General features: G+C 37.4%; 1 protein-coding gene across 1 annotated transcript in view; it reads right to left on the bottom strand.

Moving 5' to 3' along the window:
- Positions 1 to 3587: 3587 nt before the first annotated feature.
- The window catches only part of LDHB (lactate dehydrogenase B), a 20769-nt gene continuing 1006 nt past the window's right edge, over positions 3588 to 23350 (bottom strand). The window contains exons 2-8 of the mRNA XM_005869567.2: positions 21101 to 21235; positions 13779 to 13896; positions 11915 to 12088; positions 9798 to 9971; positions 6947 to 7064; positions 5259 to 5382; positions 3588 to 3955 (exon numbers count right to left, since the gene is read on the bottom strand). Of these exons, the coding sequence (XP_005869629.1) occupies positions 3788 to 3955; positions 5259 to 5382; positions 6947 to 7064; positions 9798 to 9971; positions 11915 to 12088; positions 13779 to 13896; positions 21101 to 21229 (1005 nt within the window). The 5' untranslated portion in view covers positions 21230 to 21235 and the 3' untranslated portion in view covers positions 3588 to 3787. The remainder of the gene's footprint in view (positions 3956 to 5258; positions 5383 to 6946; positions 7065 to 9797; positions 9972 to 11914; positions 12089 to 13778; positions 13897 to 21100; positions 21236 to 23350) is intronic.

The raw sequence follows: 23350 nt of genomic DNA, 5'->3' as shown, positions 1-23350 counted from the left end.
TTTAGCTTCTATAATTGCAACATTGTTTCTTAGAGTGCAAGCTCAGAGCCCAGCAGCGGCAGGCGGGGAACCTTGGCTTCCTCCAACACTGGAGCAAGCAAGCCTCCTGTTCGCTTCAGCTGCCTGGCTGCCGGCCGCCATCTTGGTTGGCAGTTAATTTGCATATTGCCCTGATTAGCCAATGGGAAGCGTGTCGGAGGTATGGTTAATGACCATGTTTGTCTATTATTAGATAGGATTTTGTTAAATTTATCTTTATTGTTGAAAGTATTACAGATGTCTCCTTTTTCCCCCCATTGACCCCTCTAGTGCTCCCACTCTAGGCCTTCACCACATTATTGTCTGTGTCCATGGGTTATGCATAAATGCATACAAGTTCTTTGGTTAAGCTCTTTCAACCCACCCACCCACACCTTCCCTATGAGATTCAATAGTCTATTCTGATTCCATGTCTCTTGATGTATTTGTTCTTCACTTTACTTTGTTCTTCAGATTCCACATATGAGTGAGATCATGTGATACTTGTATTTAAGTTAAAAACAAACACCTTCACTATGGCAGAATCCAGATACTATAACTAAAATCATTTAACACACAGTGGTTGGGGGACCGTAATACCAAGCAATAAAATGGAATTGTGGAAAGGACCACAGATCAGGTGTCAGGATTTGAGGACAATTATTATTTTTATTTTTCCCACTGTCTGATAATAATACCTTAAATTTCTTCTGTAACCCATTTCTTCCACCACTCTCAGTTCACGGGCTTTGGATCCAAAGAAACCAAATCATTAGTGAGAACACTGCACCTCCCAGGCCATGGAGGCAGGTTTGGGGCTGTGCATTTGACTGGGTGCGAACCAGTAAGATGCAATGAGATATTTCTGGAGTTCCCAGGGAAGCACTAGACACTCCCTACTGGGGATGTGCCCGCAACCAAGGTACATGCCCTTGACCGGAATCGAACCTGGGACCCTTGAGTCCGCAGGCTGATGCTCTATCCACTGGGCCAAACTGGTTAGGGCCCTTTTGTTTTGTTTTAACCAGTTTGAAGAAATACTAGGAAAAAACAAAGTTCAAACGTGCTTGTTTGCATCTAATTGAATCAAATCAGTTTCTCTTTTGTAAAGTAGCTTGGATCAAGCTCACTTCCAATGCTAAAATTATATGAAATAAAATTTCCTTTATGACTAAATGATCTGTCAGTCCCAGAAAGTGTGATTTTCGCATTTTGGATACTGACCTATGGAATATCTGAATCCGTGTATTACCTGGCCAGGTGTCACTGGGCATCTACTCTATTTGAAAGGAATGTGAGCAGTTCCATTATCTGTGTTATTCCAGAGAATAACTATAGCGCTCTAACTGAATATGTGAGGACTGTTTTTCCTCGATTTTACAGCACCTTGTCTTGCAATTTATCATTCATGTCTCTCTACTAGATCAGATAAAAGGTTATTTGCTAACAGATACTTTGCTTGTGGTTGATTGTTCCCAATAAAGTCTATTGTTCCCAATAAAGACAGAGTGTGTCACTAAGAATTAGGTTTGGCTAGCTGCGAAAGATGGAGTGATAGGAGTTTATATCCTCATAGTGTAAAGGCAATTTGGATGCAGGCAGTCCTTGGTAGAGCCGTTCCATGAAAACAAGGATCCAGACTTCTCCCAGCTCTTAGCTCTGTCATCCCAAGGGTCTCACCTTTCTTCTCATGGTCCAGGACAGCTAATAAATTTGAGATTATGGTAAATATCTATATCTAAAATGTCTATTCTCCTGTAGGATGACGAGAATAGGTGGTTGGTTTTTGTCTTTGTCCTTATTTGGCAAAATAAAAAGTTGGCAAACTTATGTTGAGGCCCCTGTAGCTCCCTCACCACAAGTACTCATTTCCAATCCCTGACAGAGTTTCAAATATTTTAAATGGGTCCATGAAAAGTCAAACTTGGAAACCACTGGCTTGGAAACCAGCATTCATCTAGAAACTGGAACAATGAATTCGAGACATAAATGAAAATAACCTTTCTCCTTACGTCTAAGTATGATCGTCATACCAAAAGGTGAAGTCATTTTGGTAATGTGAGCTGAGAAAGGTACTTAATAGGTGCCTGACTCAGTCTCCCTTTCTGTAATACAGGAACATCTTCATAATATGCTAGAGCATTAAATGAAAGGATGATTTCAATATTATTTTATGAATCTGATATAAAAATGAAACTATAACTAGTATTGACTGAACTGTGTATACTGTGCTCAAGAGCACAGATTAAGAAACCACATGCCTGGGATAAACCCCAGTTCCGCTTGGTGGCTGTGCGACCTCTGTGTGCCTATTTCAGCTTCCTCATCTGTAAAATGGGATTCAAATATTCACTTTAGGACAGGGATTCTCAACCAGGGGTGATCTTGCTCCCCAGAAGACACTTGGCATGTCTGCAGACATTTTTGGTTTACACAACTGGGGGTTAGGGTGTGTTGCTGGCATCTAGTGAATAGATGCTAGGGATGCTGCTAAACAGCCTGCAACACAATCCCCCAGCACCACCTATCAATAGTGCCAACACTGATTTAAATGAGATGATATATGTAAAGCACTTGCAACAGAAACCACTACTCCAGTGTCAGTTACTATTATGACCAAGCGTTGTACTATGAGCTTTATTTTCTCATTTTATTTACACAACTCCTATTGTAGTTACCATTATCATCACTATTTCATAGATGAGAAAATTGAGGTTTAGGAGTGAGTAGGTACCTAGCTTGCCCCAAATCATAATTAATCAATGATTGAATCAGCACAGAAATCCAAGTTTAACCGAAAACAAATTTCATCTTTTTTACACTACCTAAACTGACCGCTAGTTTATAAATTAAAATCCTTGTTAAGGAAAGTATGCCTTAAGTTGACCTACTAAATCCCATATTATGCTGTCTCCCAGTAGCCTGTATCTGGATAATCCAGTCCAAACTGTTTTTCATTAGGAAGTAGATCTAACTCTAACAAAATTAATTCCAATTTAGAAAGCTGTTTTAGAGTCTGTCTTTCAGAGAAATAAAATGGACTTCCTTGTAATCACTGGCTACAGATCCTTCTTCAGTTGTGACCCTAAAATGGTAACACAGGAGTTTTAGAGCAGTGAAAATGCTCTTATAATGATGATCACATGCCCTCATAGTTTGTCCAAACTCGTAGAATGTACACCACCAACAATGAACCCTAACGTAATGATAATGACGTGTCAATATAGGTTCACTGATTTTAACAAACATACCACTATGGTGAGTGATATTGATAATGAGGAAAGATAAGCATGTGTGGGAGCAAGTTCATATGTGAAATTTCTGTACTTTCAATTTTGCTGTGAAAAACATAGAATTCCTTAAAAAAAATGATAACCATATTCTCAGGACATCAAAATCATAGCACATGTTGTGACCAAGAATTTTTGTGCTGGTTGGTGGGAGGAATTATAAAAGATGAAATGCAGATAACAGAATTTAAGGAAATTTATGATGTAGGAGAAAAATTATTTGCAAAACTGACTGAAATCTTTCAGAAACCATTAAAGGAAAAACTCCAGAAACAGAAGCACACTACCATCGTTAATTTATTTGTTCAAGGACTCATGTTGCAAGCATTACACCAGGTATGGGCTTTGATTCTGTAAGCCCAGATTCACATATTTAGGAGGATAAAAGCAAACTGTGATCCATGTTCATGGATGGAAACTAAAGGCTCATGGTTAATCACATTGTAGTTCTTAAATTTCTACAGCCTAGAACCCTGTAGTCACAGGTCTTTGAGGTCCTTCTGGATGTTCCAGAGGGTATCTGCGCTTTTCTTGAGTTGAGCAACCTCATCATCCTTCAGTTTCTGGTTGATAACACTGGTTAATCCCCGAGCATTCAGAATACATGGGAGACTCAGGAAGACTTCATTCTCAATGCCATACATCCCCTGCCAGATAAGAAAAGCATTTAGATTAAGGAATAAAACCAGAGGTAAGAATGATCCTAGGTCCTATCTTTGAATAGAAAGAATTGTAGGAAATGTGTAAGCACAAACTCATTCTTTAGTTTTCATTACTTACAGGCTCAGATTTCCCTAATACTTCTGTTTTGAATTAGGTTTTATACATAGGAAAGACAAATATACACTCTGATAAAACTAGAAATTTATTAAGAAAGTAGTAAGTGCTTTATTGAACTGTATGATAATTCTCTCTCTCTTAGGTAGATTTTAACAGAATTTGATATATGTCTTCAAATTAAATTGCATTCAAATGTGGTTCTTAATGGGCTACTTTTCATGAAATCTTAAGTTTCTTAAAATTCTTTAGTTAAGAAGAAAATTTCAGGTGGTAGCCAACCTATAAGGTCCAGAATAGTAGTTGGAGGTCACTCAAAGGCAAAATTCTTATAACACCTAAGAGTTGCTGGAAAAGAAAATAGTATAATTCCCAAAAGCTTTACCAGTTTGTATAAACTAATTTATTCACAGGGTCAATTTTACTACACAATTAATTAAATTATTTAATTATCAAAACAAGTTACTTAATAAATTTTTAAACTTTTAATTTCCAAAAATTTTGTACATATACCAAAGGATAGAGAAAAAACAAATTCTTACATATGCACTCTAAAATTTGGCAATGAATCTACTTTTGCCATATTTGTTTTTAAGAAAATCTGACACCATGTTTTACTCCAAAATGCTTCAATATTTATCTTTTTTGTATGCTTCTTTTAATCTACTGTACCACCCTCCTTACTTTTTCACCCTAGCCATTGACTTGTGGAAAATGAGTTTTCTTTCACAATTTTTTAATGCAATTTTAGTTTCATGTGAAAACAATCAATTTCTATTTAACTGTTTCATGGCTTTTGAATTAAACTAAATTTACTTAGGTATCAAGTGCTACATCATATGCAATCTATAGCTTAATATGCCAACTTAAAATAAAACTATTATACACTTATTTAAGTGATCATCAATTGTGAGACTATGCCAATAAGATTCAGAATATTTAATTGGCCACCTCACATAAAAAGAACTATAAAAATTTATTGGATGTCTTAGCCTCTACAAGTTTATGTTTTTATTATCCTTGGATTTCTGTAGGAAGAGAAAAAAGTCTCCATAAAATTTTGAAATAAGAGAAATAACTGTGGACTGAGACTTTATCTTGTCCTTCCTTAAATGACTATTTATAGACTACAACACTAGAAATCACTTTCTATTTTGTAACACTTTGTCTTACCTTCACCATCGTTGATACTGGATGAATCCTGGATAAATTTTTAAACATGGATTCAATGAGATCAGCCACACTTAATCCAATAGCCCAATTGGTGTATCCTTTTAACTTGATGACTTCATAGGCACTAAGAAAAAAAATATGTCACAAAAGAGATCATTGAAATCATACCCAATAGTTATTAAAACCAGACTCTTTGGGTTTAACGCCTGCTCTGTCTCTTACTATGTAATCTTGTTTAAATTATTTAACCTTCCTTGTCTCAGTGTCTTCTTCTATAAAATGAGAGTGACAGTGGATCTATTTCATAAGTTTATTAAATGAGTTAATATGCATGTAAAATGTTTAAAGTATAAACACATTATGGTAGGTGCTATGTAAATGTTTTGATAAATTTAAATAACAGTTGGATAAGTGATTATAAAGTCATGGTGGTAAAAATGTACTTTTTCCAACCAATCTTCTTATTCATAGACATGAACATTTCCAAAGATATTAATGAAATCAGGAAACAATGAAAGTAAATGAATCTTCATACTCAAAGGACAAAATATATCTTGATTTTGAGGACCCACTTACCAATGTCACCTAAAATACTATGACCAACTCAATTAAGAGCAAGGTGATAGCAATATTTTGCCTGGAAATTTTCTGAACACAAATTGTACACCACAAAATGCACAAAGGGACAGGTCCTTGAGAGGTGGGAGGAGTAACTGAGTATTAGGAAGTTGGGATCTATCACTGACTAGAAGACCATGTGCAAGTTACATCACCTGAGTGAGCCCTCGTTTTCTCATTTGTAAAATAAAGGGTCTATATTAATAATATTCTAAGGACCCCTTCAACTTTTTAAAAATTCCTTTTATCATTATACAGGTCAAATTCCTGGGGGGGGGGGGGAAATCATTAAAATTGATCTAAATAAAATAATTCCATATTGAGATATCAGTTAGTTTTGTTACAACAACTCTCTGTAATTAACAGCTAACATTTATTAAAATCTTATCAATAATAAGTATGTGCATAGGTGTGTGTGCTTTTACTCAATTTGTACAATAATTCTATTATCATTTGACTTTACAGAGGAGAAACCCATGTTTAAACTTAAAGGTTAAATGGCTTCCCTAAGACTATATAGTTAGTGTTAGTGTTATGAGTTGAATCCAGGGCCAATGACACCTTGTTTTATGATAAGCATAAAGGTCACAGAAAGAGAGATGGGTTGCTCTTAAGAGAGTTTCCAGAAAAAGAAAATGGAAGGAATGGGAGACATCTTTATCTGAGTATGGAAAGGTAAATATAGCACAGCTTAAACACTTTCAACAATCAATCAGCAAGTATTTATTTTAGGCAATTGGGAGACTAGTGGAGTCTAGGTTTACTTTCTAAATAGGACACACTTATCTATCGACAGGAGGCATTTTGAAAGCCCTTCTTACTTGTTAATTCTATGTATTGTTTCTGTTACCTCTACAACAGAATTTCTCTAGAAAAATATTTACTTTCCCTACGGCGACTGGCATAGCAAGCTTGACCAGTATAAGTTAGTCTTGTCTGTTTCAGCAGATAACAGCTGCATATTTACTTTAGTAAGAGTTTATCTGAGCAGGCAGCCGTGGAAAGTGTTTATAATTTTATCTAAGCAAAGATAAAATTAATTGTCTTAAATCAAGCCCTCTTCCACTTACCTTTCAACCACCATCTTATGCACTTCCTTCCAATTTTCACTGTCATTGTCCGTTCCCATTGCTGGATTCAGTTCCTGGAGAGAAACGCCTGCCACATTCACTCCACTCCACACAGCCACTGGAAAAATTAAAATAACTAAAATAAACATTTTATATGTTTCTAACACTATTTTCAGAAACCTTTTCTTCACTTAGTTCAGATTTCACCTCTGATGCAAGCTACCCACTTGAACTGCTCAATGACAACTGTCTCCAGTATATTTCCCCCTAAAGGCTGCCTTTAGCATCAAATAGCCACACATCTGAACTTTTAACTTTCAACCTTTGGGTACAAAACAGAATTATTATGTCATAATTAGAGAATATAGACTTCTTGTTTTTCTCTAGGTTTGTGAAATCACAAGGGATTCTGGTTGGGGGCTATCCCAAACTTTCGGCTTGAGAAATTTTTAACTTTCCTCCTATTTATTTTTGTAATATAAGTCCTCCCCCGCTTTTTTTTTCTGGAGTGAGGTAAAAACAAATCTTGAGAAGTCTAAGTATTTCTTCTCATGCCTCAATTCAGTCTATATCTTTTTTGGTGTTGTTAATCCTCACCTGAGGATATTTTTTATATTGATTTTTAGAGAGAATGGAAGGGAGAGAGAGAGAGAGAGAGAGAGAGAGAGAGAGAGAGAGAGATTGGTTGCCTCCTGCATGGGGATTGAGCCTGCATCTGAGGTATGTGCCCTTGACCAGAATCGAACCCATGACCCTTCAATCCGCAGGCCAATGCTCTAATCACTGAGCCAAACTAGCCAGGGCCAGTCTATTTCTTGAAAGAAAATTCATGTGACCACAATGAATTTTTCTGGTCTTAATTGGATCAAAAATTTCCTTCCAAGAATGCCTCCAGAGGCATAACAGACAAGGTGCTCCTTTATCATTGGCTATATCTCTGGAGGCTTGGATGCACCAAAACAACTCCCTTGCCTATTCTTAACACCTCCTGCCCAGCCAAAAGCATATATTGAAGACCTAGGCATACAAAGATGAATAAAGACATTCTCTATGACAGTGATTCTCAACCTTCTGGCCCTTTAAATACAGTTCCTCATGTTGTGACCCAACCATAAAATTATTTTCGTTGCTACTTCATAACTGTAATGTTGCTACTGTTATGAATCATAATGTAAATATCTGATATGCAGGATAGTCTTAGGCGACCCCTGTGAAAGGGTCGTTCGACCGCCAAAGGGGTCGCGACCCACAGGTTGAGAACCGCTGCTCTATGACATGGACAAGCTTAGAATTTACCGGGAGAAACAGACAAGTAAAGGAAACAAAAACAATGGGATAAGCTCTCACAGAAGTATGGAGAAAGTGTAATAAAACATAAATAAAGGGTCTACTTAATGTAGGGGGGAAAGGAGTGACAGAAAGGGGTACAAAATATAGGCATTGGAACTGGTCCTCAAGAAATAATAAGGACTTTTGGAGGAAAGCACTGGAGACTCAGGAAATATAAGCAAAGGCATGGGGTGATGTCTAGCTTGGCTATGAATGGAGAAGTTGCCCATGGCCAACCAAAACCTCTTTTAGCCCAAAACTTTTGCAAAATCAGGCCAATTGTTGAAAAACAAACATTTTCATGGTTCTTGAAAGCTATGAGGTCTACTATAAATCATTCAATAATGAGCATGGTTTAATTATTTTTCATTTTATGTACATAATATAGGGGGAAAAGATGTTTTGAAAAAAATGACATAGTAATGAATGAATGGAACTTGGTCAAGAGTCTGAAGATCTGATTCTAGTTGTAATGATGCCACTAACTACAATGGATCTTCAACAAGCCACAATGACTGCTTGCCTCCATTTCTTCCTCATTAAAATGAAAGTCTTGAACTAGAAGACATGTAATATCACTTCTAGATCTGTGGTTCCAGAAATTGTATATTTGTAATGACTAGCATTTATTAAGCTTTTACTATACATCAGACACTATGCTAAATACTTTATATAGGAAATAAATTCAGATAAATGCTTGGATATGAAGAACTCGAATAAAGTAGTACAATTGTGTCAGAAAAAAAAATCAGCCTCATTATATAAAAATGCACAAATGCAATAATCGTAAAACCAAATTCTTATAATACCAGGATAAACTCATTACAAATATCACATTACAAACTCCAAGTAAATCCAAAGGAAAATTTATACTTAAATTTGTATACTGGGCAGAAATAAATTTAGTAAAAGAAAGATTATTGTTATCATTATTATTAATATTAACATTTTGTATTATTATAGTTTTATACAATACTCCTATTCAATGTATGAAATTCTATGTTTAATAAATAGGCTTAGGGTTATTAAATACAATCACAATTTTCATAAATGTTTTTAACACAAAACATCATCATAGTAATAATGCATTTAATCAAGAATAATTAGTTAATACTAAAATTAGCAGGCAAAAAAAAAATATGATGATGAATCATTTCCCTAGTCTATATAAAGTTATCCCCCACAAATTACTTATTTGTACTGTTAGGTATGTAAAAATGCATTAAAAAAAAAAATCAGCCCAGGCAGTGTGGTTCAATGATTGAGCATCAACCCATGAGCCAAGAGGTCCCCGATTTGGTTCCTGGTCAGGGCACATGCAAGAGGGGATGTGCAAGAGGCAGCGGATCGATGTCTATTTCTCATTGATGTATCTCTCTATCCTTCTCCCTTCCTCTCTCTCTAAAATCAATAAAAACATCTTCAAAAATTTCAGAATGGCAAGAATAATACCATAAAGTAGTACACAGTAAATACTGTCTATTTTTTATATTAATTTATTTTTATTTTTATTTTTTTTTACCACTTGAGTCGCCATGTTCTCCCAAAATCCATCCATGGCAGCTGCTGGGATGAATGCCAAGTTTTTCAGCCATAAGGTAGCGAAATCTAGCAGAACCCAGATTACATCCACTTCCAATCACACGGTGCTTGGGTAATCCACTTAGTTTCCAGGTAACATATGTGAGAATATCCACTAAAAATTTTAGAAAAATATATGCAAGTAAATCAAAACTGATTTCGACTGCTATGTAAATCAGTGGGTGCCCTGCTTCCTGCTCTCCCACGTCCCCATTCTCCAAATGAGACGTGCCTATAAAAATGTACTTTGACTTTTCATATTAGAGATAATGGGGTTTAGCGAGACAAGAAAAATGCAATATTGGCTTTTTATTTGTTAGGAGAAATGAGAATTTCTTACTTGAAATGAGAATATATAAGAACCTAGCAGATTAATTAATTTACTGTATGTGGAAAGAAAAAGGGTTGAATTAGATCACCCCTTAAAATTTCTTCTAATTCTAACATTCCATGACTGTTAGTGACTGTCATCATAAACCAAAAGGCATTGGTTACCAAATTACCAAGGGATGCTACTATAAATTTTCCCGGGAACAGATACTACTTAGTAAATAATTGTTATAATACAAGATATTAACATCTCCTACTATTTAATAAAAAGATTTCTATGACAGAGCCTTCATTCTGATGTGGCTCAGCTTGAGACTGCACAGAGGCAAAACTTGTGGTCACAGTACTTACAGGCTAAGCTGTAAAAGTAGGAATATGCGCACACAAGCAAGGCAAGGGGTTAATTTTGCAGTCTCCATCTCCACAGTCATAGACACTGGCTAAGATAGTTTAAGGTCATTAGGGACTAGATATTATAAACCCTTCCTTGGCAACTTGGATTCGGGCCAGTCTGACTCCTGGGAGAGTTAAAACTGTGAAGCTACCCCTGGAAAGCGGTATAACCAGTTATTAATGTCTGCCTTAGGTACAGGACACAACAACTTCATTATGTGCCAGGCATTTCTCATTCCTGTCCTACATCTATCTGCCACCGTGAGAACATTCAGATGCAGGATTGAACTATTTAATAAACTGCGACCCAGAATTACAGAGGATAAGAATACTAAAATGGCCGTAACCGGTTTGGCTCAGTGGATAGAGCGTCAGCCTGTGGACTGAAGGGTCCCAGGTTCGATTCCGGTCAAGGGCATGTACCTTGGTTGCGGGCACATCCCCAGTAGGAGGTGTGCAGGAGGCAGCTGATCAATGTATCTCTCTCATCGATGTTTCTAACTCTCTATCTCTCTCCCTTCCTCTCTGTAAAAAATCAATAAAATATATTAAAAAAAAAAAAGAATACTAAAATAACCTGTCTTTGCTGGCTTTCAACTCTCAATATTTCACAAAGTATTAGGATTGTGAAATATTATTCACAATCTTTCTCTATATGAGCTGTCAGAGATAATCAGTTTTACCATTTTATCAATGTATCTATTATGCGCACCAATAAACAATAAGTTTGGTGGCAAACTATAGACATAAGAAGTGTGAAAGAGAAAGTGGATTTTGACTGTGTAGGCTAAAATAATGCAATTCTTTTTAACCAGAAGTATTAGGTTTTAACAACATTTGGTGTTAGCATGTGTTTGTCTATTTATACAGCCTGTTTCCATCTTTAAACCAGGACTAAATAATGATTTTCTTGAACTCTTAGTTTCAAATTTAATATGATTCAATTTTGAAGTTTTAGAGATTAGGGAAACAAAAAGTCAGATATGCTAAAACATTTCTTAGAAATTGAAGCCACGTTCAAATGTTTCATTATGTACCCCAGGATAATCTTTACAGAAATTTTAAAAGCTTTTAGACTCTACAACAAACCCAGATTAAACAAACAGATGAAACTGCTTTATATACCAGTAAAACAATTCTCACATTTTTAAACATTTGGCCTGGGACAGTGCCATTAGTTCTGCAAACACTCTTTTAGGGCCATTAACAGAAGACATGTGAATTGCTTCTGCTAGTGAACACCGAGACAGATTTTCTTAAATTCAAAAAGCAAAATAAAATAAACCCCGAACACAATGAACTTAACATAACCGATCCCTTAAGGCATTCAAATACCTGGGTTAGAAACCACAATTATGATGCAATCAGGGCTGTACTTGACGATCTGAGGAATAATGAATTTGAAGACATTAACATTCCTCTGCACCAGGTTCAGACGACTCTCTCCCTCTTGCTGGCGAACTCCAGCAGTTACCACCACAATCTTAGAATTGGCGGTCACAGAGTAGTCTAGAGGGAGAAGCCAAAAGGTACTTTAAATACAACTCTTTTTCAAAACAGACCAGGTGTGATATGCCCCCAAACTATCTCAACATGCATACGCTTCTAGAATTTACATGAGAATTACGTTTTCTGTATTATAAGGTTTTACAATGCTCCTGTGGCTCCTTCCTTCTATAGGGAAGCATTCCAAACATAAAACTGGTTCAGGAGAATGTACCAGAAAAATAAAAAAGGTCTTAAATTATGCCTCTGGCTAAGAATTTCAACTTGCAATTGACTTTATAGAATACTGCATTGTCAGTAATAATACAAAGCATAAACAGTGAGTCCAACAGGCAGCCCTTCAATAGAAAATAAAGCAGCCCGGCTGGGATGGCTCAGTGGTTGAGCATCAACCTATGAACTAGGACAGTGATGGCGAACCTATGACACGCGTGTCAGAGGTGACACATGAACTCATTTTTTTGGTTGGTTTTTCTTTGTTAAATGGCATTTAAATATATAAAATAAGTATCAAGAATGTAAGTCTTTGTTTTACTATGGTTGCAAATATCAAAAAATTTCTATATGTGACATGGCACCAGAGTTAAGTTAGGGTTTTTCAAAATGCTGACACGCCAAGCTCAAAAGGTTCGCCATCACTGAACTAGGAGATCACGGTTCGATTCCCGGGCAGGGCACATGCCCAGGTTGTGGGCTTGATCCCCAGTGTGGGGTGTGCAGGAGGCAGCCCAGCAATGATTCTCTCTCTTCATTGATTTTTCTATCTCTCTCTCCCTCCCTCTCTGAAATCAATAAAAATATATTTAAAAAAAAGAGGAACCAGCCTCCTTTCCGATTTAACTAGAAATTTTTTTTAAAAAGCAATTTAAAGGTACCTTTAGGTCTATAATGTTAATTCAGTCTATGATGGGGAAGGAGGGAACTGAAGTGTTTAATTCTTGGCTAGTACTCAAGCTTATTCACTTTGAGCAGGGAGTTTCTCTGGAGGACGTGTCCTTTCCCCAAAAACGAAAGACATTATGATTTGATGCAATCATTAGACTCAATAGCTATGGATGATTCACAATTAAGCTATGCTGCTATGTAACTTTTGACAGTCATTAATATTTTATCAGTTTCCTCTCCCATAAAACAGAGGTAATAGGACCTACCTCTCAAAGGGCTGCTATGAGGATGAAGTAAGATGAGCCATGCAGAAAGTTTCACAGTACAGAGACTGCTCAACAATCCAATCAGTAACAGCTCTTATTGGTAGGAGTATTAATAGACATTACCTTGGAGCCCACATTTCTGTATCTTTAGGCAGAGCCATGCTGTGCTGGCAGAACGATCGCATAAACCTGCTCATCTAGAATGGACGGCTGGAACGTGAATGCATTTAGCTTCATCAAGGCACTCAAATAAATTACTTTGGGCAAATGTTTTTTCCTGTCCGAAACCTTCCCATTCTCAGATACACATAAACAAACATCATAATACAATTTGCTAAAATGTTATGTACCAAATGTGTGGAAGCCACATGGATGTTTACAGAGGTAATACTTTAGTGTTTGTCCTCCTGAATGAACTGGAACCCAAAGGAAAGAAGAAACTGCCAATACTAGATTCACCACGATGGGAAGACTAACGCTGTATCAGGGGCTGAGGATATCAATTATTAGATAAGGTTGCATTGGGCATGAAATAACACTACCTTTATCTGCCACAATTTTAGGTGTCTGAAGAAATAAGCTTCCATGCTGCAGGTCCATCATTTCTCCTTTGAGTTTATCTTCCAACACATCCACAAGGGCCAGCTCATCAGCCAGAGACTAGAATCACAAAAACAGGTGTTAGTCCTAAGCTACTCTAGGATAGGTAACCCAGCTCACAATACAACCCAGAGACCCTTTAAATGGCTAAGAGCCAAATGTCTACAAACCTCGAGACTTTAATCACAGAGGTTAGGTGTGCTCTTGAAACAAATTCATGATAAAACATCTTGAATAATGAACTTAATATTCAAGACACTGATTTTTCAGAATTTCATTCTAGTATTCAACTTGACACAATGCAAATGGCTTTAAGAATATGGAGATGTAAAGATTACTGCTGAAACCAACTTGATTCAACAGTGGCCTCAGGGTGCACAATTCTTTACATTACTTGGGGATGGTGACAAAGAGATTCACCTAGACCCAGGAACAACCTTGGGCAGAGTGTCCATCCCTGAGGTCACCCCCAGGGTGGAGGGTTTCTCAGAGCAGATCTGTTTTAAACCATCATGAGTTTAAGTTCACTTTAGGGTAGGATTTAAAGCCCTGGCTGAAGTTTGGAATCCTCGGCTTAGCTCTGACCAGTATCTTGGTGGATCAAGGAAAGAGGGTTTTATGGACGGAGGGATCCAGGACTAGTAGATTCTCCAAACATAATCAATCCAAATGTGCCAAGTCTCAGAGTTCTTTTATTTTCTATTCCAATTGTCATCTTATACCACCCACGCAAAAGAAAAGCCTAAATCAGCGGTTCTCAACCTGTGGGTCACGACCCCTTTGGGGGTCGAACGACCCTTTCACAGGGGTCGCCTAAGACCACTGGAAAACACATATTGAATATATAATTACATATTGTTTTTGTGATTAATCACTATGCTTTAATTATGTTCAATTTGTTACAATGAAAATACATCCTGCATATCAGATATTTACATTACAATTCATAACAGTAGCAAAATTACAGTTATGAAGTAGCAACAAAAATAATTTTATGGTTGGGGGTCAACACAACATGAGGAACTGTATTAAAGGGTCGCGGCATTAGGAAGGTTGAGAACCACTGGCCTAAATCTTGATCCAGTATCATAATTTCACATGTTTTATAAAACGTCTTATACATAACATATTTTACACAGTTATATTTCTCTATATCTCTGCATGAATAGTGGGGAGGAAGAAAAACAAAACTCTGGATTCTTCCTTTCAGTAATCATGCATGTTCTTCAGCAAGTCCTTGATCTTTTCTTCTTATAAAAGTGGGCAGGGTGGGGGGTAAGGTGGGTGGGTGTCACTCTAGATGCAATTAAATAGCCTTTCAGCTTTGAAATTTGGTTATTCTATGGAAATCCATTATTTGCAAAGTAAAAAGTAGCTATCCTTTTCATTGAAACATCACTAGTCTTTGCCTCTGCTGTTTTTAGTAGGACTGTTGGCAAAATAATTAGCTTAATATGATATATCAGTGCTGGAGCCCACTGGTAATTGGAGTTCAGGAAGAACTTTGAAGGATAAGGAGTAACCTTGGGTGGAACTGGTGACCAGCAGAGAGAGAAGAAGCAGAGAGAGATGAGATCGCCAACAAGAAACTTGATCTACTTTTGCTCGGCCATCAAAGCAGGTCCCGCTCCCTGTAGGAGCCAAGGAATGAGGACAATCCTGTCTCCAGAACCCCAATGGCTGGCTAGCCTCCAGAAGTGAGCTGTGAGGGTTTGCTTGTGATGGTTTATCTGAGACTCAAGCCTCCTTGTGATGGAATGTGTTCTTAGTTCCAAACAACAACTTAACTTGCAAATTTTCTGAAATCACCCTTTTATGAGACGGGAATTACTTGTAAATATTTTCTCATTGCCACAAATGTCAAACACTGGCATTAATTTTCATCTATTTTTACTTAAACACATGTTTTAACCCTTTTAAAATGGTTTTGTTCCTTAGCAGCCTCTAACAAGGTCACACAAAACCCTCATTCATGTTGTTTTTTAAGTCCTACATTATACAGTAAGTCCTCACTTAACATTGTTGATAGGTTCTTGGAACTGTGGTGAAATGATCTATTCCGAAACCAATTTTACCATAAACTAATTGATATAAACAAGAGATAAGTTCCTACAGCATCGCATCAATGTTATAATGAAGCATTATTTGGCAACCCACTAAGTTATGTTCAATACAACTTAATAATAGCACTAGCATTCTGTCAAGGTACTGAACACAAAGAACATCACTCTTATTTTAGTAACATCACATGTGTGCTGGTGAAGGCAACAGGGCAAAACAATTTGGGGCTTAAGTGGAAAAGGATATCACAGGATCTCAGATCCTGTCTTTTATTTCAGTGGGTGTAGAGAATTGGCTGAGAAGTGCCTACACAGCTGGCAAGGAAGGAAGGGATCCAACACTTTAAAAAATAATTGCAGCGCCGAATTTAGCTGCATCTGCACCACTGAATGTCCTCCAAGTGTGGAGGCAGGCAAATGGAACACGTGTGACTGAGGACTGATGCTGCTGTTTGGCTTAAATAAATCTCCTTCTGCAATAACTTAGTGGATAGCCCATGAATTTGCCATCTATGTATTCCACTTAAGTTGTAAATATATTTTTAAATATTTGAAACTGCAAGACCCAGATTAATTGCAAAAGCAATAATTTATTAAGGAGTAAGGCCAGTTGAAAAACACGACCATCACTGTTGAAATGTCTACAAAAATGTCTTTTAGTCTAAATTATCGTGTGGACTGGGCACAGCCATAATCTGCCTCTTGGTTCTCTTAGCTGGTAAATTCCTGCCACCAATGCTTTAATATTTGATGGTTGCACTCTATCTCTCTCCCTTCCTCTCTGTAAAAAATCAATAAAATATATTTTAAAAAAAAAGTGAGAGAGAAACATCGATCAGTCGCTTCCTGTACACACCCGGACCAGGGATGGAAGCCGCCACCCTTCAGTGTACTGGATGATGCTCCAACCAACTGAGCCGCACCGATGGTTGCATTTTTATTTTGAAGTGTTTAGGGTGCATGAAATTTGTGGTAGGAAAAGGTGTAACTTTTTTCAAATAAATGGATAAGCACTATTTTTCAATAATCTGTTTTTTCTTCTCCTCTGGAATGTCACTTCTATCACTTAATATGGTTTGGACCTGTTTCTGGGCTTCTAGTCTGTTCCATTAACCTGTCTATTCTTGTCCAAATTCCAAGTTTTAATTAAGTCCCACTTGTAAGCTGACTTTGCCTATAAAAACCGCTTTGTAGTATATCTGTAATTACTTTGCTCCTTCTAAAAGACTTCTTATGCTGTTTGTTCAAGAAAACGGCTGAAGTTGAGGATCAAGAACAGACACTCAGACCTAAAGCAGCTGGGCACAGAGGCTCAGGGTAGAATTTTCATGGAAATGACATGTGACCCCGGCAGGCTGAGGGGGAGTTGGCAGCTCCATGCAGAGTTTGGGATTGGTAGTGGGGCAGAAGTCATATTTGGCAAAAACCATGAAAAAGGAAAAGCTATGAAAAAATTCAGCCAAATGTAAATGCAGTTTACTAGTAATAGTAGGAATATTCATTTATTTATTATATATTTATTGCTGAATGTGCCAGGCATTATTCTACTCATCAGGAATACAGGAATGAACAAATTTAGCAAAGTCCTTGCTCTCATTAAATGTATCAGGAAAAGAATAGGAATGAAGCAGACAATTTAAGATGATTCTGATGATGCAAATGCTATAAACACCAGGGGTACGGTGATATTGAAGTTACTGGGAAGTTCACTTTGTATTGGAGAGTCAGGGAAAGCCTGCCTGCAAAGGCATGATATGATTGATAGGAAGGGTCACCTCTGTGATGGTCTGGGGCAGTGGTCGGCAAACTGCGGCTCTGCAAACCTCGGCTCGCGATCCACATGCAGCTCTTTGGCCCCTTCAGTGTGGCTCTTCCACAAAATACCGGCTTCTTCACATGGGCCACGAAGTTTCAATCGCACTGTATGTGTGCGCCCGCACGTGGTATTTTGTGTAAGAGCCACACTCAAGGGGCCAAAGAGCAGCATGTGGCTCGCGAGCCGCGGTTTGCCGAGCACGGCTATGGGGTAGACATTCCAGGTGAAGAGAAAACCAAGTGAAAAGGTTTACACAGAAATGAGCTTGATGTTTTGAAGAAACATCAAGGCAGAGGGTGAGAGATGAGGTCCACCACGTTGCATCGGCAGGTGCTCCTGACACTGTGGATGGCGCCCCCTAGGGTTGTGCACTCCGCTGCTTTGCCCTGAGACAGGCAGGGAAAGATCCTTGAGGCCTTGCAGGGTCTTTGCAGGTGTGTAGCATACGTGCCCTGTGGCATTACTGAAAAGTTTAAGTAGGAGAGTTCCCGTTTTTATAAAAGCTCGCCATGGTTATGATGTTGGCAATGAGGGCCGGGGGAGTGGGAAAGAGCACAAGCAGAAAATAGTTAACTGAGTCTTCGTAATGTTGGGACATGGTACTAGGGGCCTGAGCTGCCTTCACAGGCCTAGCTGAGGTGTGGGCCTCCTCAACCTCTCTATCTCTGATGCCCTAGCGAGGCTCAGTTTCTGGGCCAAAGCAATGTGTGTCCGCTGTAAAGCACACCAGCGATGAACTCAAAAGGCCAGGTCTGGCGCTCACTATATATGTGATCTTAACTAAGTCACTTAATCTTTCTGAGTCTTTTTTTTTCCCAACGATAATACATAGATGACAATCCCCTCCCAGAACTTTCGTAGAGAAATGAAGCAAAATACAGAGACTAAACAGAGTAGGCACTGTTCACTTCCTTTCTCTGTTAAACTAGTGGGGTTTATAATCCTCAGCAAATATCAATACCAATTTTGAAGCACTTTCATGCTTACTTATTAAAATAAGATTTAAATATTTTTAATTAATCAAATGGCCTTTGAACAAGGCAGTCATTCCCTCGCAGTAAGCGTTTGAATTAGAAGATTCCTACTGTGTTAGTAGCAGGGTCTGTTCTCTCAAGCACCTGAAATGGGCCAAAGTATTATATAACTGCAGATACCGTCTCAATTAAATTATTTACTAGGGAAGACTTCAAATGTACAATTAAAACAGTCATAGAAGTACTCATAGACTCATGATAGCTCACATACAGGTTTCTGAAAAATGTAAATTTTGAGATTAGCAGGAAGAATGAAAAATCCTTAGCTGGTATTGCATTAATACCTTTGTTTTTAACCACCCAAATACTAGCACAGAATAAAAAGAAATTTCAGTCTTGGGTTCAAAATACAGTTCCATCATGCCCCGGCCGGTAGCTCAGTGGTTAGAGCATGGAACCCACAGACGGAAGGGTCATGGGTTTGATTCCCCATCAAGGGCATGTACCCTGGTTGCACGCAGCCTAGGTCAGGATGTGTGTGTGTGTGTGTGTGTGTGTGTGTGTGTGAACCAATCTCTCTCCTCCCTCCCTTCCACTCTCTCTAGAAATCAATGAAAAAATATCCTCTAGTGAGGATTAAAAAAAGAAAAAAGTATATTGTTCTGCCCCCACCAGCTGTGACTGTGGGCAGACTACTTCATCTCAAGTCTCAGCCACCTCAGCTGAAAACAGAATAGGACATCTCCCACTTCTTCAGGTTGTTGTTAAAAATGAAGCATTTCAGTTAAAACACTTTGAACAGGTTACACACTCAAATGTTACATAAAAGGAACGTAAAATGGACTATGTTTAATTTTTACTGACATGGACAGTGAGCACTGAAGTGGGGTTATTTAAATTCCCTGTAATTTGGGAAGCAGCTATCCTACTAGTAAATCACAGGCACCTAGTCAATTAAAATGAGCTAGAAAAAACATGCAAAAGAACAAAACCTTCATTATCGCACCCTACATATTTTAGTTGATTAATTTGATAACTTTTTCTCAGTGGTGATCCAGAATTTGTTCCTTTAGAATTTAAACTTTGCAAATAGAATTATGCTTGGCGAGGAGTTATTCAGGCAGCCTTCCCGTAAATACAAAGAGACAGTGTGTTCTGAAGACAAGGCATTTTTGCTTTTGGAGGTGTGTAGGTAGTTCCTATATTGAAGGCAACCTTGAGAAGGAACAAGAATGAATTCAGTGAGGTAAACAAGAAAAGAGCTCTTTCCTCAAAAGTCCTCAGAAACTAAACAATGCTAATTATGATGCAAAGCACAACAGGATACAAGGCAAGCCCCAAGTCCATGGAAGTATAAAGGAAAAATATAGCCTGGAGTGGAAGGTGCTAATAGTATGATATCAATGTTAAACCTCCTGATATTGATAATCACATTTGTTATGTGAGAATATTTGAAGATGTCCTATTTTAAATAAATATACTCTTATGGATTTAGAAGGGTATGATATCTGTATTTGATTCTCAAATGGTTAAAAATGAATCCACTGTGTGTGTGTGTGTGTGTGTGTGTGTGTGTGTGTATAGAGAGAATATAATAAAAATCTCTGAATTGGTAAATCTGGATAAAGTGGATATGAAAGATATAGTGTTGTTTTTTTTATTATTTCTTACAAATTTTCTGTAAGTTTTAAATTATTTCAAAATAAAACAATTGGGTAAAATTTTGAGGAGAATAATAGGATATTTCCACGACCTCAAAAAGCCACAGTGCACATTATTTATTAATTGTAGAAGGGGAGATTTGCAGTGGAAAAATCTTGCAGTCACCACTTGCAAAGAGGCGAGTTGAACACTGCATGACTCCTGATGTAATGTATCAGGAAGAATACTACATCACCTAGTCATGACCCCAGCCAAAAATATTAACCTGGATATAATTACAAGGAAACATCAGACCAACATAAGTGGAGGAACGTTCTACAAAATTGACATGGACTCTTCAAAAATGTCACTGATATGAAAGACAAAGAAAACCCGAGTAATAGTTCTGAATTAAAGAAGAATAAAGAGATGTGACAAGTATATAAAATATGTGATCTTGGATTGGGGTGAAAACAGCCATAAAAAGCATGATATTGACAGCTGGAGAATTTTAAATCTGGGCACTGTATATTAGATAATAGTATTATATAAACATTCAGTTCCCTAGGAATCTTACATCTATTGTGTCATACAGGGACACTGTCATTCTCTCAGGAGACACAGGCTTACATATTTGAAGGTGCAGTATCATGCCTACAACTTACTTCAAATTATTCAGGATAAAAACATCTTTTAAAGATACAATAAAACCTGAAGTGTCTGAAGAACACATGCTGAAAGTGTCCAGCATGTATGGTGTTCTTGAAACGTACCTTTCCCAGAATGCTGATGGCACACGCCATACCAACTTGTCCAACACCCACGACAGTGATCTTATTGTTTGGGATTGTTGCCTCTTCTTTGGCAAGTGGTGCAATCAGTTTTTCCTTAAGAGTCGCCATTGTGCCCTGTAAGAAAAGAATCAAAATATTACACGTGAGATTTGAATGGGAACTATCCTAAAAATGTTACTACTGCAATTTTTTAATTAAAGTACAGTTTAAAAAGAGCATAATGTTCTGCTAGGACACAGGATATACTTTAAAGAACCATGTGACTCATTTAATGGAGAACTTAAGACCTCCATGCAGCTATTTGAATTTGGGTTCTTCAGTCTATGATTCCGTATTAGTATTTAACAAGTTGTAATTTAATAATTTTCATCTTGTGGCTATTCATTCACTGGCTAAAAGACAAAAATATTTATATTTAAATGAATTGATCTTTCTACTCTCCTTCTAAAGAATTTATATGTAACTATGTAAACTAAGTTAGGGCTCACTATTAACCCATATTTAAGCTTGGTCTAAAAAATTAATGGCCAATTATCAATATAATTTCTACTAACGATTATTATCACACTTGGAAGATAGGGACTGACTTGTTCTTCTATTGTTTTCTCCTACTTAAATCTTATGATGATGATTTTTTAAATCCTCAACCAAGGACATGTTCAATGATTTTAGAGAGAGGAAGGGAGAGAGAAGGATAGAGAGAAACATTGATCAGTTGCCTCCCGTGACTGGGGATGGAACCCATAACTCAGATATGTGCACGGGACAACACTCCAACCAACAGAACCACCCAGCTAGGGCTACTTAAGTCTTATTTAAAATGTGTCACAGTGTACTGAATATACAATGTGTGCTTAAATAAATACAGTGACAATAAAATAGTGATGAGTGATGTTTGTGCAAAAGGTGTTCTCCCACCCCCAAAAAATTACCCTGAATTCCTTTTAGTGTACCTTGGAAGCTTATTGAAAGGTGGTTAGATAATTATATATTTTCCTTTCAGGGGGTTCCAATAAGAGATTATCAACCTTTGAATTAGTTTCTTTCCATTTTTTAAAAAAAGCCCCCCCAAATTAAAAATTAAATTGAAAACTATGGGAAATCATTCTACACAGTAATACCAAATTTATCTGTGCCATCAGATAATCAGGTACCCTTTCTGAATACTTAAAACAAATCGCAAAATTTACTGTACCACCCTGCCTTCTTAAAGATCATTAGTAAGCCTCTTCTTCAGAATTAAGTATCAGTTATCATCGTGACCCATTATAATGTCCACTATTTATGTTTCCTTTTACTTATAATGCTAGACTATAGCCTTGGAGGTCACTATACCTGTTTCAAATTGCGCCCCTGTTTCTAGTCTGCAATAAACTAAATGACAAAACCTAGTTTAGCAATTGTATATGTTAAGAGTTAGTAAGTCTCTGAGTTAGAATAAAGTACTTAAATTTGGAGACAACTGTGTAACAACTATTTTGTTCTAAAGCTATCCCCCCCCAAAAACCCCACATTTTCCTAAAATGAGAGATTCTTTAGCCTTTACAGAGCACATTTGCATTTCTTGTGGATGCTAGTGAAATCCAGAACAGCATGTAACTGTCTTTCCAGATGACCTTACAATGAAATTCATACACGTCCTGCATTTTTAGCAGAATCAGAAGAAAGAATGCTGCCTCTCTTCTTGTTGAACAGAGGTAGACACAAATGTACAGTTTTTCTCCATTAAGTTTATTTTCATTAGTTGCTTTAGATCCTTCAGGTACATAGAGGACGCAGAAAGCAATGGAAAACAAAAATCCAGTAACGGTTGCTACATAAATACCGACCGGTTATTCAGATAGATCTTTTAAAATCAATTTTGGGAATTTCAGAAATTACAATTTAGAGGCAGTACAGATTCTTTCGTATCTTTCTGGAGAAAGTGTTTTTCTTCAAGATTTCCTTAATACAAGTTACTAAAAAATTAGAATAAAAGGTTCTGTATTGTAAGCAGGACTGTGCCAAGGTCAGAGTGGTGGCTGTAAGGAAAAAGAATGATACGCAGGGTAAAAATAACCTCTGATGCTTGGTCCTTCACAGTGCAGTCCCCCTACCCCCTTGTGCATAGAAATCATTAGAAATAAACCAGTGCCTTAAGTTCAGGAACAAAGACCCCCTTCACGAATAGCTCTTCATTCTAACTTTTCAAAAAGCCATGTTTGCCATCTAATTCCTCCACTAAGCAAG

This window comes from Myotis brandtii, unplaced genomic scaffold (genome assembly GCF_000412655.1).
Source record: "Myotis brandtii unplaced genomic scaffold, ASM41265v1 scaffold299, whole genome shotgun sequence".
NCBI lineage: Eukaryota > Metazoa > Chordata > Mammalia > Chiroptera > Vespertilionidae > Myotis > Myotis brandtii.
Note: the sequence above shows the minus strand (reverse complement) of the source record. Positions and strands in the feature narration are given on the sequence as shown.